The sequence below is a fragment of the Prionailurus viverrinus genome, chromosome B3, assembly GCF_022837055.1.
Source record: "Prionailurus viverrinus isolate Anna chromosome B3, UM_Priviv_1.0, whole genome shotgun sequence".
NCBI lineage: Eukaryota > Metazoa > Chordata > Mammalia > Carnivora > Felidae > Prionailurus > Prionailurus viverrinus.
This window is the reverse complement of record NC_062566.1, coordinates 116,682,110-116,699,436: the sequence shown is the minus strand read 5'-3', so window position 1 is coordinate 116,699,436 and position 17,327 is coordinate 116,682,110. Positions and strand designations below refer to the sequence as shown.

Sequence of the window (17,327 nt, the reverse complement as noted above, 5' to 3'; positions counted from 1 at the left end):
GTGCTCAAGAAAAACAAGCTTGGACACAAAGTTCTCAGTGACCATGGGAATTATTCCAAAGACGGGCTGGCCGGGCTAAACGTGTGACTCTGGAAGAGGAGGAAAAGGGGCCCCAAAGCCACTAAATCCCTGCGTTTATAATTAACAGCCACACAGTCTCTTTGCTGGCTCTGGAGCCCTCGTGGCTCACTGGGGAAGGGCACTAGTAGTCATACAAAAATAACCCCCCAGTGGGTTTTTGAAGTGTTGAGCCTCTTTGTCGTACTGAATTTTAATGAAGGGCTTTCCAGGCTGGATGAGAGCAGCACTCGAGCTCCCCGTGGCCGTGGCCGAGGAGCGGGGCTTAGTCAGCGGCTGCCAGCCTGCATGGGCCTGATCCAAGGTGGCATCTAGGGGAGGCGGGCAGGGAGACGTCCCTGTCCTCAGATGAGAGGTCTTGGGGGAGAAAGAGAGAAAAACAAAAACAAAAGATGTCTCTGTTTAGAAAGAGGGCTGGGCTCTGCTCCAGATGTCGGCATGGTTTGCAAACAGGCAGCGATGATGCTTCGGGGGGCAGTGGAGACGAGCAGCTAGTATCTGAAAGGTCAGAGGGGGTCCCAGGCTCCCCGAGAGAGGGCATTCTGTGGGATGCTTGGAGCGGGCAAGCCGGCCGCTTCTAATGAGAGCTAGCATCGAGGCTCTGGGAGCCCGTGGCGGAAAGGAAGGGCGTGCCTGGGGAGCCCTGGGCATGGGCTGCAAGAAGAAAGGAGAAAGGGGGGTGCTGTGAGAATAGCTCCCGAGTCCCGCTGTGAGGAATGGCTCGCCTTAGCGCGCCCACTTTTTGCCGTCTCCTCAGCTAAGCTGCCCGACAGCACGAAGGAGACAGTAAAATTTCACTAACGTAACTGAACGTCCGCAGTAAGAAAGGCGTCCTGCCAGGCCCTCCCCGGACCCCGGCAGGTAGCGGCTTGCAGCCTCCCATACCCCTGCTTCCAGGTGCTTCCAAGTAGACAGGTGCTCCCGGGAAATGCTGTGGCTTCTGTGAACCGAACACTTTCTAGAAGGGGCGCCATTCCTCTCCCCCTGAGTCTAGCTTTCCCTCATGCTCTTCAACAGCGGGGAGCAAACCCGTCAGACTGTTTAAAAGCTGCCCTCCTCCACTCTTGACGAATCTTTCCAAGAGGCTGCTGGAAAGAAAAGGAAGAGATGGCCACAGCATAAAGCAATTTATTACACTTGAATGATCCAACATGGTCTACTGAAAATAAGCATTTTTATTACAAAATATTCCATACAAAAATGCTAAGCTACCGGCAAGCTTCTTCAGCTGTAGGCTTATCGCGTTTTTTCAAGTCCGAAGCAGAAATTACTCTGTGCGGGGACAGCAGTCTGCTGACCGCCGAGGGCTCAGGTGTGCGTGGGCTGTCCCACGGGGTCCTCCTTCTCCGCCTGCAGCAGGTCCCATTCGGTGAGGAGCTCTGAGGACACCTCGGTGTACAGACGGTCCCAGTCCCAGCTGACGTCATCCTGCCCGGAGAGGCAGCGCTGGGTAAGATGAAGGCAGAAGGCCTCTCCCCGCGGTCACAGCCGACCTCCCCCACCCTTCGGCCTCGGGGAGGCAGAGCTCACGCTGGGGAGCCGGCCGGTCGTAGGGATGACGCAGCCCACAGGAAGGAGCTTCTGCTGCTACTGACCTCTCGGACTTCGTGCTCTGGCGCCAGGACTTTGGTGAGGAGCTTCAGGTCAATCTCTCCATCCTGTGGATGCAAGGATGCAAACAAACGAGCAAGCAAACAAACCGGCTTGTGTTTCTCCGGGGCGGGGGGGGGGGGGGGGGGGGGCGCGCTCCGGACACCTATGTCTTGCAAAGTGAGGAGGGTCAGGTTGTGTGTGGTGGAACTTCCCAAACCGAGACCTGCAGAAATGCCTTAAAAAGAGGAAAACTGTGAGTGGACCTCGTAGCCACTGAGGAATGAGGGAATGCCACAGCATCGTACAGGTTGGACATTCTTTGCAGGAAGGTCAACACCAAGAGGGCAGGGCGTGACAGCGCCGGATCTATAGGGCTGCGGTACCTCCTGATGCCGGGGGGGGGGGGGGGGGCATGGAAGCAGGTGGGAGCCTGGCCCCGGGACACACTGGGACAGGTCAGGCCCAGGGATGCCGTAATACCCGAGGGGAATGCCTCCGGCAAAGGGACTGTCGCCAGGCGGCCCCAGAGACCCGCGGAGGAGATGAGGCCCGGAGCCCGCCCCTCTGCACAAAAGCTGCCGCACTCACCAAGGTCTGAAAGGCTGAGTACTTCATGAGGTCATTGTCCAGGTCACGGTAGGTCATCACCCGGTTGACCTGGATGCTGCAGGAAAGAGAGAAGGTGAGGAGGAATCCCAGGCAGGACGGGTTCCAGGCGGGCTGCCGGGTCACCATCCCCAGAGCCTCCCGGGCAGCGAGGAAGGACCAAAGTGGGAAGAATATGCCTAGTAACACGGGAACCCAGGCAGGAACCCATCACCAGCAACTTCCCATCTCCACTCGGGGCGGGGGGGGGGGGGGGGCAGGGAAGCAGCCCCGCTGTACGCGGTATTGGGCATGTGTTCATTCACATGCTCTCCGCCTCCCGCCAACTCCACACCTAATGTAACGTACCTGGGGGGGGCTGCCACCTGTAAAGCGAAGTCTTCTTCCTGTACTTCTTCCAGATCCGGAATAACGGGAATATCTGCAACGAGAGGAGGAGAAAGAACTGTGAATAGGGAGGGATCTCGCCCGCTTCTCCGTGTATTTACCACCTCCAACGTGCCAGCGGGGGGTAGGACGGATACTCAGACACAGTCTCTGGCCTCCAGGGTCCCCATCTAGGGCTGCGGTACTGAACTAGAGGTGTGCCTGAAACCAAAGGTGGGCTGCAACCGTTTCCGAATCCCAGGCGTCACCCCAGCCACCTGCTGGATTAGAACCTCCTGGGCGGGGCTCAGGATTCTGTCCTTTTTCCTAAGATTTCTTTGGTGATCCTGCTGTACGCTCCAGGTTAGGAGCCCTTGGAGTGGCCCTCCCAATGAGAAATGTAAAGAAATGGGAAGAGAGTCCCCGACTGTACTTGGGGAAGTTTACATTGGAGGAGCCGGAGAATGAGCCACCTCATGACCGAGGTCCACCCGTGCATTAGCTCGTCGTAATCCCTGCAATCGTCACGGCTGTCATGGCCCTGAGCCTGACTCTGAAGGACATTTCACACCTAATGAGATGAAGTGGTTCCCCAGCGGTGTCCCTGGGCTCAGTCTTGCCAGGTCTGATGTAATAAAGAATGCCGATTCTAAAGAGGACACGTCTCTTGCCGGGTCATGGAGATTTCCCTTCTTCAAACTGTACATGTGAGACAGACGTCCAGACACAGGAGGACATCTCGTTCATTAGTCCAACAGAGTCACGCGAGCAGAGAGGCCGAGAGAAGCAGAGAAGCAAGTGGCGACTTCCCCAAAACAGCCCCTCTTGTCACGGGGACAACCTAATGCCCCAAAGAAGTATTTCCTTTTCCAAATGAGCATCACTGACTGGTTGAGGGGTTTTCTTTGTTTCAACCGGTCGGAGTAGAAAAAGAGAGGGGGCAGAAAAAAAGGCCAAGTGGAGAGATACCATCCTAGAATTCCCAATCCAACCACAAACATCAGGAGGAAAAAGCCCAGTGAAGACTGAATAGTGAAGAAACTCTTTGTTTTTGCTTCCATGGACTAAATTCAATTTTATTTCATTAAAAAAATGTTTTTAATGTTTATTTATTGTTGAGAGAGACAGAGCATGAGTTGGGAAGGGGCAGAGAGAGAGGGCGACACAGAATCCGAAGCAGGCTCCAGGCTCCGAGCTGTCAGCGCAGAGCCCGACGCGGGGCTCGAACCCAGGATCTGTGAGATCACGACCTGAGCTGAAGTTGGACGCTTACCCACCGAGCCACCCAGGCGCCCCCAATTTAATTTTTAAATATGTTTTTTTTAATTTTTTTTTAACATTTATTCATTTTTGAGGGACAGAGAAAGGCAGAGTATGAGTGGGGAAGGGGCAGAGGGAGAGGGAGACACAGAATCTGAAGCAGGCTCCAGGCTCTGAGCTGTCAGCACAGAGCCCGACGCGGGGCTCGAACTCACGAACTGCGAGATCATGACCTGAGCCGAAGTCAGACACTCAACCGACTGAGCCACCCAGGCGCCCCCCCAATTTAATTTTTGAAAGACATGCAGAGTCATTCCAAGAACAGCTGGGAAGACCCTTCTGCCACTTTCAGACTATTCATTATTCAGACTTTGCAACTGCTCTGGTCCAGCTAAGCCTGAGTATATAAATGTCAACTCCGAGCCTGGTGTCTTTATTACGGCCTCCGACTGCAGAGCTACAGATGCCGCACCTGGAGAGAGAGGGAGGAGGTAGGCAAGGGAGAGACGGAGACACAGAAAATAAGACCGAGAGTTAAAGGCAGTGATTAAAAGAATCAAAAGGGCTTAAGAAAAGGAATGGCTGAGAGGGGAAATAAAGAACACTCACACACCACCCCCAAAATAACGACCCATGTTCGGCAGGTCCTCTGTCCAGAAAGCAGCTGTGGAGGGCTTAGATTCTGCCTCTCCGTCCTGCTGAAGAATTAGACGTGGAGTCCTCTAAGATTCTACCTCTTATGCTAATAGGAATTTTGCCTTCTTGTTCACTCTCGCTCTGCGTGATTAATGCCGTCCACGGTGAGAGCCGCTGACAGCACCGTCCCTGAGCCCGGGCCGAGCGGCGGGGCAGGGAGGAAGCTGGCTGTGCCACGCGCCATCAGCACTGTGACAGTGTTGGAGCGAGCCAGTTAGCTGCCCCCGGCTCGCCTCGGTGTGGAGTCCAGCCTGAGATGAATATTCAGAAGGTGGCAAGAGAAGGCCCCACGCTGGGCTTAGGGCTCAGGACGGGGTCTTCCCCGAGTCCCCTCTCCCTCCACAGCGTTAGCATTTGGGTCCTGTCAACTCCGCCCCGCTCCTCCCGGCTCTGAGGAACTGCACTTCTGCCCAATGTCCACTCCGACTCCTCATGGGCTTCCCTCCTCGTCCCCGCCCCCCTTCTCCAAATGCGCACAAAGGAGTGTGGGGCTGGCCCATCTGTGACAGATCAGAGGTCAGCCCGGGCCTTGGCAAAGGGGCCTCTCAGAGTGGCACTGGTGAGGCCGGCCACACAGTGGGATTTCTCTCTAATTGGAAGCCCGGTGCCCAACAGAACCCGGTGAACCGCCTGAGTGGGACAGAGCCAGCCATGACAGCCAGGCTGAGGCAAGCTGGACCATTCCGGTGCGGTGACAGCTTGAGCCATCGCAGCAGAGTCGGGCCGTCCAACTCCCGGCCCCCGTGGAACAGGTGGCCGTGGAGCCGGTTTGGGGCAAACTTCAAAGAACTTCACAGTTTTACAGTTCCTGATTTACTATCACAGACAAGCTTTCATGTATACGTAACTTGTTCGGCCTTGCTCCTTCCCACCTCGTCTTCCCCTAGAAGATTTCAGAAAACGGACTTGCGAAATCCGCTTCTTCACAAAAGTATATACCGGGAATGCTCGGTTATGGCCGCTTGGCCTGCAAGTCTGGACCGGTGACCCAGTCTGGTTCAGGACCCCAAGCGTGACTCTCGGAACGTTACTAATGTAACACTGTATGTCAACGGTGCTCAAATAGAAGACAAATTTCTAATAAGATGAAATAGAAAGCACGTGATTTTTAACAGAGACGGTAAGAGGAATACAGGGGGTCTGCTCTAGCGCTGCTGAAAAGCTACCGCTATTGTGAAAAAATGTAATGGTTCTATTGACTTTATTCTCCTGTTCTTCTGCGCTGCTAAAAGCAAGAAGAACATGAACAGAAACAGTGAGTGGGTTAAGTATATGGGCAGGACGTCCATCCCGTGGTTAAGACGCAGGCTCCAGAGGCAGGATGGGTGGCTTCCAATCCTGGCTTCCCCACCTACCAGCTGTGTGACTATCCTCTCCGTGCCTCAGTGGTTTCATCTGTAGAAGGGGGAATTTCACCTCCCGCATACGGTTGTTACAAGCATTAAATGCCACCATCTTTACAAAATACTCACCAAACAAAATGCCAAACTCTGCTCCGTGCATAATAAAGATTCTAGAGCTATTCTTATTCGCTTAACAGATCAAGTGTTGAGCCTGCAGAGAAACTATATGCTCCACCTTCAGCGTCTCATTTACTCTTGCCCATTTTGCAGGCGAGGACAGTGAGGCTCAGCAAGATTAAGCAGCTGGCGTGAGCTGAGATCATCAATAACGGACAGCGCCAGGTTTCCTGCTCCGTCCGACTGCAACCCATGAGCTCATCCTCGCCCACTCGTGCTCTCTTTGCAAATAACAGTGCCCTCAAAGGCACTCGTAGAGCGGAGTCTGGACGGCTTTTACTCTAAAGATTCAACGACCTCTGTTCTGGTATTTCTCCTGATTCCCATCACCACAAATAAGCTAAGTCTCTCCCTCGCCATATGCCCCAACTCACCACTGCCTCAGCAAGGCCAAATGGAACAGAATGGAAAGAGCGCAGTGACACCGGAGCCCTGGGGACTCCTCCCTGCGGCCCGTGTCTTACTAAACTGGCCCCATGGAGGTGACTGAGCACTCAAACAGTCTCAGAAAAGGGGAGCAAGGCAGGAGGGCTATGACCTCACACGGACCGCCACCCGGACACAGGCCACCATCACGTGCTTCTCTTTCCCAGCTCCGACTCCTTCAACTGAACGGGTTCTCTTTGCTCTTTGCCCTTGCTCCCCACCTCTTCTGTTAGCCATCTCTCCTGCCTGTTCAACCTGCTTGTCTCCCTATGTGTCACCTGGTTAGCCGCACGTGGGGAAACCGCATTTGCTTGTTTATTCGTTCATTCATCCAAGGAACACTGAGCATCTGAAAGGTGCAATGCCACGCGGTGCCAGTAACAACAGCAAATAAAAGACAGTCCTTGTCTTCGTGGAGCGCCGGAAAGTACCAGGGCCGAAACAACTAATTGTCTTATTTTTCGAATGTAAAATATCATATGTGGTAACAATTCAAATGCTCCAGAAAAGGTTAAAATGAAAAACTTCTTATTCTTATGTGAGCCCCAGTCTGTCTCCCTAGAGGTGCTATTAACAATTTCTTGTATTTACTGAAAAGAATGTGTACCTACTGCAGCACACATGTCCTTTAAAAAATGTTTGTGAAGAGGATCACTTTACACATGCATGGTTCTGCAACTTGCTTTCTCTCCCCTTATCAATAAATGTACTGTAAATCTTATTCTTTTAAATGGCCACCTAGGATTCTATTGAATGGGTGCTCCATAATGCATTTAATCTGGTTCAGAGATCTCATTTAGAACTTTGGAAGGTGGGGTGGGGAGTTGGGGAAGGTCTCTAAATGAGGGACGACGCAGCTCAAAGCCGAAGGACAGACAGGATTAAAGCAGGCAGGGATGGCAGGTGCAAAGGCGCTGTGAGGTGAGAAGCATCTCCCAGCACTGAAGAAACTGGAAAAAGGCCAATGTCGGCGGCCCAGGGGCCAGGGGAGAGTGATGGGGCGGGGGGGGGGGGGGGGAGGAGAGAGGGTGCTTGGTGGCAGGTGAGGAAGGACCTGTGTCGACCAGCCAGGAAACATGGGCTGGGTGTCTGCTATACACAAGACCTTCTAGGGCACATGACAGGAAAACCAAGATTAATGAAGCATGGCAAAGTGGCAGAGGGAGGGACCACACCTTAAAAAAAAATAGTAATACAAGCACAATCAGGAAAATGTAAAATCCCTTCCTTTGTGACTCACCTTGGAATCCAACAGGTAGCGGCCACTGTGTGGGCAGAGTACAGGAAATTTGCCCTGGGTCTGCCCCCTAGATGCCCCGCTAGCAGAGGGCAGAGAGCAGTTCCCAGTCACTTCTGCATTCCCAAGGACTAGCAAACCAAGGGACAACCGAACAGAACCGAATCAATAGATTCTCCTCCCATCTGAAAGTCACACACAGGGACGAGCCACGTTGATCTGTTTCGTTCCAATTATGCTGTAAGTGCTACCGAGTCCATAGTTGTCTATACACGACACGGACACAATCCTTGGATACTTCCTGGATTTGATAACATCCTAGCAAAGGTTCTGCCTCACTTGACAGCTGCAAGGCCTGCCTGGGAAGGGCCTGTGTCTGCACAGGAAACAACGGATGAGTGGGCACAAAGTTACAGAGGAAGACTCACTCATATTTTGGCAGTATGGACCACAGGGCTCCCATCCCGAGGCTGGGTCACACTGCTCTTCACTAACCCGTGTTTCTTTCTGTTTGGACTTCTGGAGTGCTCCCCTGTATCGCTCCACCTTCTGGAAGACCCCAGTAAAGGTCTGTCAGTGCATAGCACCAATCGTAAGAAGTTACTTCAAAGAGACAGACTGCCAAATGGGCAACTCATTACGATCCAGAACACCCGTCTGCCAACAGATCTACCCAACAAACCAACTACCGGATGAAACCACAGAAATGAGGGGTGCTTAAATAAATAATAGAAACATGTGGGAACATCAGCAGGATCGATTGCAACTGGTTTCAAAGATGTGAGAAGCTGCCATTTGCCCCGAAATACATTCGTTATGGGTAATATCATCACACGCACACACTAAAAAGCTAACTACCCAGTGAAGTCCCAGAGGGCTCCTTTTCAGCCCCTGTGGCCTGACAGTAAGAAGCCAGCCTGCCTCGTCCAATAAAGCTGGCTCCAGATCTCTGTGATGCATTGTGTGCGAGATGGCCCGCGTTCAAACCCCGGTGTCGTTGGCCTGTTTTGGTACAACTACAACAGAAAGTGATTTTCGAAGACTGGACTCAGCACGCAGCATACACCCTGAGCATGACTCCGACTCTTTACCTGGGATATAAAGCTAAGTCCTGCAGGAAGAAGAGAACAAAGGGGGCCCCCTAATCCAGACCCTGGGTCCCACCCGGGAGCCCCTCTTCTCTGTGTCCCTTGAGGTTTTTGCCGATTTTCTTGTTTGGAGATTTCTGAATGGGATTTCCTGGTCGCATCCACAGGCGTTTCTGGAGAGCTCCATTAAAGTCTCTTCTACACTCTAGCACCTTCTCATCTTGACCTCTTAGTGAATGATATAAGTGGTTGGCCTACCTTGCCAGGTTCCGCCGGGTGCCTTCTGATGACATCCGTCCCTCTCGCTCCATCCACTAACTGAGCTCCCTCTGGCAAAGGCCCTGCTTGGTTACATGCAATCTCTTCCCCGAGCTGCTCTCCCACTCGGCGCACTGGCCACCACAGAGCACCCAAAGGCTCTTCATGGCTCACGTCCACCGTCCATAGCCAACCTCAATATCTAATCCACACGAGGGGGATCTGGACATACTGCTTAAGGACACCGCAGAGACAGTGGTCCACACAGCCCCTAATTCTGTGCCCAAAGTCAAAAGACCTCAGCAGAGCTCTTAAGTGAAACAATGTCCATGTTTTCGGGAGATGGCAACTTGAAGCCAGAGATCATTATAATTTTTCTCTGCAGCTGCAAAACTTTGTTTTACTGAATGCTGTTACCTTCTGCATCACGTATGGGGAATTTTAAACAGGCAAATGGAAGAAGGTCTGATTGAAGATGAAGTTAAGTGAAAGAAATTGGTCTCATTTAGCACATGACAGGATTCATCTGTGTTCCCAAGTCCACTGAGGTGGCATCATGGGCGTTCCATATTCATGAGCTGCTGCGACACTGTGTCCCCTCATTTACAAAGAGCCGTGTTCAGCAAATTCTGTCCCTGTGGACACTCTGTGCATTTCATGGTCTTGTCAGAGAGACATCAAACGCTCCAGTAACCAAATACCAGAAAATGGCTTTAATTAGTGGATCTCAATCGTATAAATAATTTTTTTCTAAGTGAAAAAATGGGGAATTTTTTAAAAGGGAGAAGAAAAGGGGAAAGCAGTAGGCAACAGGCTTCAAACACCAGAAGGAACAAGAGAAAGAGACGGTCTCAGAGGAGCTCCTGAGCGAGCCTGGGCCCTGCAACCGTCGGTCCCCCGCACTCCCCAACTCAGGGTTCGAGGGACAAAAACAGGTCTGCGGGTCCCCACAGGTCCGCTTGATGAAGACCTGTCCCCTGTGACTTCACCTGATCGAAGCTGGCCCGGCCCGCACTCGTTACTGGCAGGGGAGGAGAGAGGCAATGGACACGGCAGAAAAGAGTCGGGAGACTGGGACGTTCGCTGGAGACCCGCACCTAAAACGCCGAGAAATACACGGCAGGGCCAATGTCTACTCTGGCGCTGTGCACGAGCAGGTCCCCGGGGAAGCGTGTGACGGAGCCTGAGGTCCTGAGGTGCTGAGGTCCTGAAATGCCTCCACGTTCCTGCCAAACTGCATCTCTCTTCATGTCGCCGGGCAAGGAGATCACAGACCTCACGAAGATCAAAAGAGCCGATTGTTCCTCACGGCCCCCCAAGCTGTGGTGGCTCTCCTGGCGGACGACGGTTTGACGACGAAGGCTGGGACTGACTTCAGTTTCCAAGAGAAACCGGGCCCCAGCACGCCGTGGTGCTGGCCGGATCGCGGGCAGAGGGGGCGCTTCGCTAAGAGTGGCAACGCGGCTCGTGGTACGTCGTGGTGCGTGAGGGCCGGACCTCTGGAGCTGTGTTCCGGTACCCACAGCGGGATGGTTGCACATTTCGCAAGGAGCCATGAACGCAACACCCCAGAATGAGATTGGCCGCATCCCCCCACCCAAGTCCACGGTGTGCTTACAAGATCGAGCCTTCCGAGCAATTCAAAGGTAGTGCTCACGAGCACAAGAGTTCTCTATGGAGAAAGACACCATTCAGCCCAGGAGCCCGACACGGGGAGGACCCCGCTGCCACCTGCCGAGGTGGCCCCCAGGGAACATCACACCCACCGGTCACTGACAGTTGAAGGAAACGGAGGACGATGAACAGGAACGCTCCCTGCCACTCTGTGAGCTTTCGGAGGTCGCTGGCGCTTCCAGCTTTGATCTGTAGAGATGTGCTAAGGACAAGGAGGGGTAAAGGACTTTAAAAGCGACGAGGAAAAAGTGGCTGGAAGGAATGGAAACTGAGGAACTTTCCACTCTCTTCAGTAAGGCCCAAGATGAGTGATACAGTGTTAACGTGACACAGAGCGCCTTCTCAGAGCCGCCCGTGGAAGTAGGGACGTTAGAAACCAGGCATATCTGATTCTATTTCATCCTCTTCGTGTTACGTTGAAAAAAACAAGACAAACTACACCGCTTTTATTCTAAATCCTTAGGTTTTGTGTTTTTCCTTATATATATTTATTAAAAAAATGCCACTTTGATCGGTGCCACCCGTGACACTCCCACATACGGAACGCTTCTGAGCGGTTCCCTCCGCGCGAGGGCACTGCTGGTGACAGCCAGCTGGTTTTGATCACAGCCATTCCGAATCGGATTTTCATAAGATAGATGAGGAGTCTTAGTGCTGCTCTCTCTCTTATCAGATGAGAAACAGAGGGGGAGGGGGAGAACGGGTCCTGAGGGAACAGCGCAACAATCAAGGGCTGCGTGGTTCTTTCTCTGTCCCTCCGCTGCTGCAATTTTCAAAGGCGTCTGCCTCGGGCACTTTTAAATGATGGTGTCTCAATTCTGTAATCATCTTTCAAGAGCCTTCTCTTAAAGGGTCTTTTAGGTAAACCTAGTCCGTCAACCACACTTATGGACTCAGGAATCACATTCCCAGTGTGTGTCCTCCTGTGTGTGTATATATAGACGAATACACACACACACACCCCAACATCTGTGAACTTTGAGAAAACTGGCAGAACATAAAGCTACAGAGTAAGATCTACCATTTGGCCATATCAGGTTCATCTCTTACTGGGGTAAGAGAGTCAGGCCCCCGTTACCTTTCCCCTAGATTTCTATTATACCTAATCCTTCTTTTTATTTTTTAAAAAAATTTTTTTAACGTTTATTTACTTTTGAGACAGAGAGCATGAACAGGGGAGGGTCAGAGAAAGAGGGAGACACAGAATCAGAAACAGGCTCCAGGATCTGAGCTGTCAGCACAGAGCCTGACGCGGGGCTCGAACTCACTGACCGCGAGATCATGACCCGAGCCGAAGTCGGACGCCCAACCGACTGAGCCACCCAGGAGCCCCTACCTAATCCTTCTTTAGAAAGAATGTGTGTGTGTGATATGTCAGAAAGAAAAGACTTCTCCAGCTGAGGGCTAAGAGGGGAGCTAAGTCCAACCTCCGAGCATAAGCATGCCTGTCCCTTCCCATCTCCCCTAAGCGACACCTGGCTGTCAGGTCTGCACCCTGGCCATCTCTCTGGGAGAACAGTCTACAGCTATCCCAGGGCGCAACTCGCTGTGTTTGGGTCACAAAGACGATCTGGAACAACTCCACGACTCTACCTGTCTTTGTACACGCAGGGAACATGATGCCTATGTATACAGTCCCATCTTTTGAGACAGACCTCCCAGAAAACTGAGCCTCTATTTCTTTCTAGTCAAATAAAAATCTGAGCTGTCTACAAGCTCCCTCCGGCAGTAGTTCTCAGCAACACGGCCTGTCTGCTGCATTCGGGCCCTTTGATTCCTTATTTGTCCGCTCCCCTCACAATTGTGTGAAGTCCCCATGCCCCTCCCCGAAAGCTGGAACACTGCTTGCCGACACTTCTCCCACGGTCTCACAAAACTAAATGCGATTAGTTTTGTCCTATCCCGATCCTGTCTCCTGTATTCAACCGGGACAGAATCCAAGGAGCTACAGAATAAATACCTTGATCTCTATAATGATTTCAGGGAGATTTAGCTCTCTTTTACTTTTGTCAGTGGTTAACGTTGGATGATTTATTATTAATCACATTCCCCTAAACTGACTATAGCATGACAGAGTGCTGACGGAGCTTTCTCTCCGTGTGTGTTCCTGGAGGAAGGTTAATACAATGCGCCTCATTTAAAGCACGTGCGCATGCATGGCACCAGGCTTTGGTTTCCATTCTCCTATTCTGCCTCTTCAGATGGGCACATGGAAGCAGGCTGTGCACAGGAACAGAGGAAATGGAACCCAGAAAAGTCACTGTCAGCCACGTTTCAGGTAAAGACATCCGTGACTGTAAGTCTGGAAAGTCTGGTGAGACCTAGAGATTTTAGGGCACCACGCGTGGTGTAAAGCACCCGGTCCCAGCTCTGCCAACAGAGCAAGAGATCCGGTCAAGACACTGGGCTCTGCTTTGTAGCTGGATGGGGGATAAGGTAGGATGTAACCGAGCTGACAAAGCAGAACTAAGATCTGCTGAAAGCTCAACTCGGTTCTCACAGACGCCCCTGCCTTTTGGGGATGCCAGAAGAATATAGCCAAACCAGTCTCTCCCATGTTTGTGGAGTCAATTTGTAGACGCCTACTCTATGGGAGTGCATACTTTGCTTAGGGTAGGGTCATGGGACCTTGAATCACCTCCTGCAAATAAATAAATAAGTAAGTAAGTAAGTAAAAGCAACTTCTCTGACTGCATTGAAGAAATTTCTGGCAAGTTCCATGTGACCCGCTCTGGTGTCTCACTCACTCTGGGGACCAGCACTGGCCATACCCACATTGGAGAATAGAGAAGTTAACCCTGTGGCCTCTAGAGTCTGTATCTACTAATGCCCCTTTTTCTTTTGTTGCCAAGAATGTGACTTTAACTGCCTATCAAGGAAGAACTGAATTCCCAGATTTCTGGTCCGCAGAGTTGTACGGCAGTGTGTGCCCGATTAGAAATCAGGAAACATGGGTCCCAGATCTGCCCCCAATTTGCTGAACTCAGGCAATTACTTAGCAACTCTGGTCCTAGGTTTCCTTATCAACGAAGAAGGACTATTCTAAGACAATCTTATTCTGGGGTGTCCATTACGATGTATCTCATGGGGGCACCTGGGTGGCTCAGTTGGTGACGCATCCAACTTTGGCTCAGGTCATGATTTCACCGTTTGTGAGTTTGAGCCCCATGTCAGGCTCTGTGCTGACAGCTTAGAGTCTGGAACCTGCTTCGGATTCTGTGTCTCCCTTTCTCTCTGTCCCTCCCCCACTCATGCTCTGTCTCTCTCTGTCAAAAATAAATAAATGTTAAAAAAAAAAAAAAGAAACAAGTAAATGTTAGAAAATGAAAAAAGGAATTTATCTCATGATATATATACATATATATGTATATGTATATGTATATGTATATGTACATATATGTATATATATTGCCCAACCCTTTCTGTCACATTTGGTTACAGAGGAGTCTTTTCAAATGTTCCAGCCATAGTTGTGGCCTACTGGTAGAGCACAGCAAATCTTTTGTTTAGAATCACTGTAATAAATTTCATTTTCCATAATGCAACTAACCTGCACAGATTCCACCTGCAGCCCCATTATGCCCTCAGCCCACACCATGATTCAGCACCTTTGGCTGGGGCTCCCCCACGTCCCACACAGTCTTTCAAGTGTCCGTGTCTCTGAGGTGTCAGTCTGTCTCCTCTGCTCCACCTCAAAGGGGCAGGTTGGTGTGAAAACTACAAACATGGCCCTTCAGCCCCAGGAGGAGCCCTGTGGGGCCTTGGTTCTCACAAACATCCCAAACACCCGATACACCTGCTGCCACCCGCCGAAGCCCAGGGAAACCTCCAAAGCAGGTTCTCCTCTCTGGAAGACTCAGCACGGGCACAAGAAATCATCATCTAAAAGCGATTTCCACGGATTTGATAAAAAACGAAGCATAACAAGAGAGGAACAGTCAAGCCTAAAGATTCTGTTTCATGTCACGGAGCTGTATGAGCCTGGTCTCTTCGGCTTATGCCTGTCAGCCGGGCCACTCCTGTAGGCGAAACCTGAGCGTGGGAGGGTCGGCAGAGCTGAGGACACAGGCCGGCAGGCTAGTCTGAGAACCAGGGTGGGAAGGGATCTGCAACAGGGGGCTAGAAAAATGAGTGGAGACTAGCTTCCTCAATAAGCAGGATTGAGACACCAACCCGATGCTTCAACAAGGATGAGGACAACTGTGACAGCAGAGTGCTTGGGAGTCCCGAAGACCAAGTCTGCAATCCAGCTCCACCGCCTACGAGCTAGCGGGGCTGTGCCACAGCAGCTCATCCTGGCCTGTAAGAGCCAACGGCTAAATTATTAGGAATACTGCCTGCAAGCTGTTACACGTAAACATCATTAAGGACTAAGCTATACACCCTCATAACCAGATAAATTATATTAAAAACAAAGGCAATCAATAGTCAAAACTCAGCACTTCCTAAATTTTACATTTCACTTTATCCATGCTCCTGTGATAATTTCTCTCTTCTACACCTGTAGGATAGAACTAGGGTCTACTGGTGTGCTCCTGCCCATGTCTTCCCAGCTCTGTGGTCAGTGATGTCCTTCTGGGAGCCCGAGACCAGTCACGGTGAGGATATTGACACCACAGAAATCGGCAAACACTAACCCCGTGAGGACTTTGCTCCCCTGGACAGCCAGTGGTCAAACAGTAACCAGCACATCGCTGCGAAACAGCCATGTGACTTCCGTGAGCGGCTTCACGTGCCAAGGCTTCCATTTCCTCCTCTGTACAGGGGTGATAATCAGTGTCTCCTCCGAGAGCTGCCGTGAGGGCCACTGCAGGTAAAAGCACAGGGCCTGGCTCGCAGTGAGCACAAACACGAATTACCAATACCGTTTCCCACGAGAATGACTCTTCTCTTGGGGTGCCGGGGGGGCTCCATCGGTTGAGCATCCCATTCTCGATTTTGGTTCAGGTCATGACCCTGAGGTTGTGGGATCAAGCCCTGCACTGGGCTCTGTGTTGAGCATGGAGCCTGCTTAAGGCGCTCTCTTTCTCTCTCTCTCTCTCTCTCTCTCTCTCTCAAAAATAAAAAAAAATTTAAAGACGAGGCTCGTGGGTGGCTCAGTTGGTAAAGCGTCCAACTCTTAATCTGGTTCAGGTCATGATCGCGTCGTTCGTGAGGTTGAGCCCTGCACTGGGCTCTGTGAGGAGCCTGCTTGGGATTCTCCCCCTCTCCCTCTCTTTCTGCCTGCCTCTCCCCCACTTGCTCGTGTGCGCTCTCTCTCTCTCTCAAAATAAATAAACTTAAAAAAAAAAAAAAGAATGGCTCCTTTTCCAAATTTGTTACCTCATATACAGAGACCAAAGCGGAGGCACAACAGACACAACAGTCAACCCTTGCACCAGTGAGTACCCCCCGCCCCGCCGCCTCCCCCCCAACAGACCCCACACCTGTGATGCAAATGTTCAGCTAAAGGAGTCCCTGCTTGGGGCGCCTGGGTGGCGCAGTTGGTTAAGCGTCCGACTTCAGCCAGGTCACGACCTCGCGGTCCGTGAGTTTGAGCCCCGCGTCAGGCTCTGGGCTGATGGCTTGGAGCCTGGAGCCTGTTTCCGATTCTATGTCTCCCTCTCTCTCTGCCCCTCCCCCGTTCATGCTCTGTCTCTCTCTGTCCCAAAAATAAATAAACGTTGAAAAAAAAAATTTTAAATATAAAGGAGTCCCTGCTTGGGTGTGTGTCAGGGAAGGGTGGGCAGGCGTGAGTTCAGGAAAACCTTAGTGTCCACTTCTACTGACTCTGAACTTAGAAAAAACAAATAGATTTTAAGGAACGTTATTTAATAAAAAAATTAGTGCTGACTGTAATAGTTTAAAAAGATTAGGGAGGCAAAGGAAGTAGGTTTGGGAACCAACTAAGAAGTCCCGTATGCTGAATGCTGCCCTAATGGAATGTTCTTACTAAGCAAGAGAAAGGAATTGAGATGTCAGGGTTCTAATTTATCTGTACTTAATTCTTTCCACTTTCTCTTTCTCCACATTGAAGCTGTGCAGTCTCATAGCGGCTCTGCTGTTTGCAGAAGGGACACAGAATATGGGGGGAAGATTAAGTAAGGAGTGAGAAGCAGCCCAAAAGAGAGATGGGAAGCCCAGGGTAGGCGATGAATGGGGAGAGGGGAAGACAGGGGTGAGGGCGCGCCAGCCCTCTACAGATGGCATTTTTCTAATTCCACTGACAGTCCAGCATCTCACATCTCATCCGGCCTCATTGCTTGGCTGTGTTCAGCCACTTTTACCTATTTTCCCTGTTGACATGGCCAGAAAATTGAGCAATTACCCTTAAACTCAGAGCTCTCAGATCATCCAGATTGCTACACTTACAGAATTAAGTCCCCAATTGCCCCTGGCTAGAAGTGGCTCAACCCGGCTGGTCCTTTAGGAATTAAACACTTTTTGGTCGGCCATAAGGATTTATTATTCCCGAGGTTTGGAGGTATTCGATTCTGTCAAAACGGAATCCGAGTTGCAAAGAGCACAGCCCTCTCCAGTGGGGAT

General features: G+C 51.3%; 1 protein-coding gene across 4 annotated transcripts in view; it reads right to left on the bottom strand.

The window, feature by feature from the left end:
• Window positions 1–1,188: 1,188 nt before the first annotated feature.
• Window positions 1,189–17,327, bottom strand: part of IFT43 (intraflagellar transport 43) — an 82,646-nt gene continuing 66,507 nt past the window's right edge. For 2 of the 4 annotated variants that reach the window (XM_047864552.1, XM_047864551.1), the window contains exons 6-9: window positions 2,626–2,698; window positions 2,260–2,335; window positions 1,609–1,736; window positions 1,189–1,506 (exon numbers count right to left, since the gene is read on the bottom strand). In XM_047864552.1, the coding sequence (XP_047720508.1) occupies window positions 1,287–1,506; window positions 1,609–1,736; window positions 2,260–2,335; window positions 2,626–2,698 (497 nt within the window). In that variant the 3' untranslated portion in view covers window positions 1,189–1,286. The remainder of the gene's footprint in view (window positions 1,507–1,608; window positions 1,737–2,259; window positions 2,336–2,625; window positions 2,699–17,327) is intronic. The other 2 variants (XM_047864554.1, XM_047864553.1) reach the window with 1 other exon arrangement.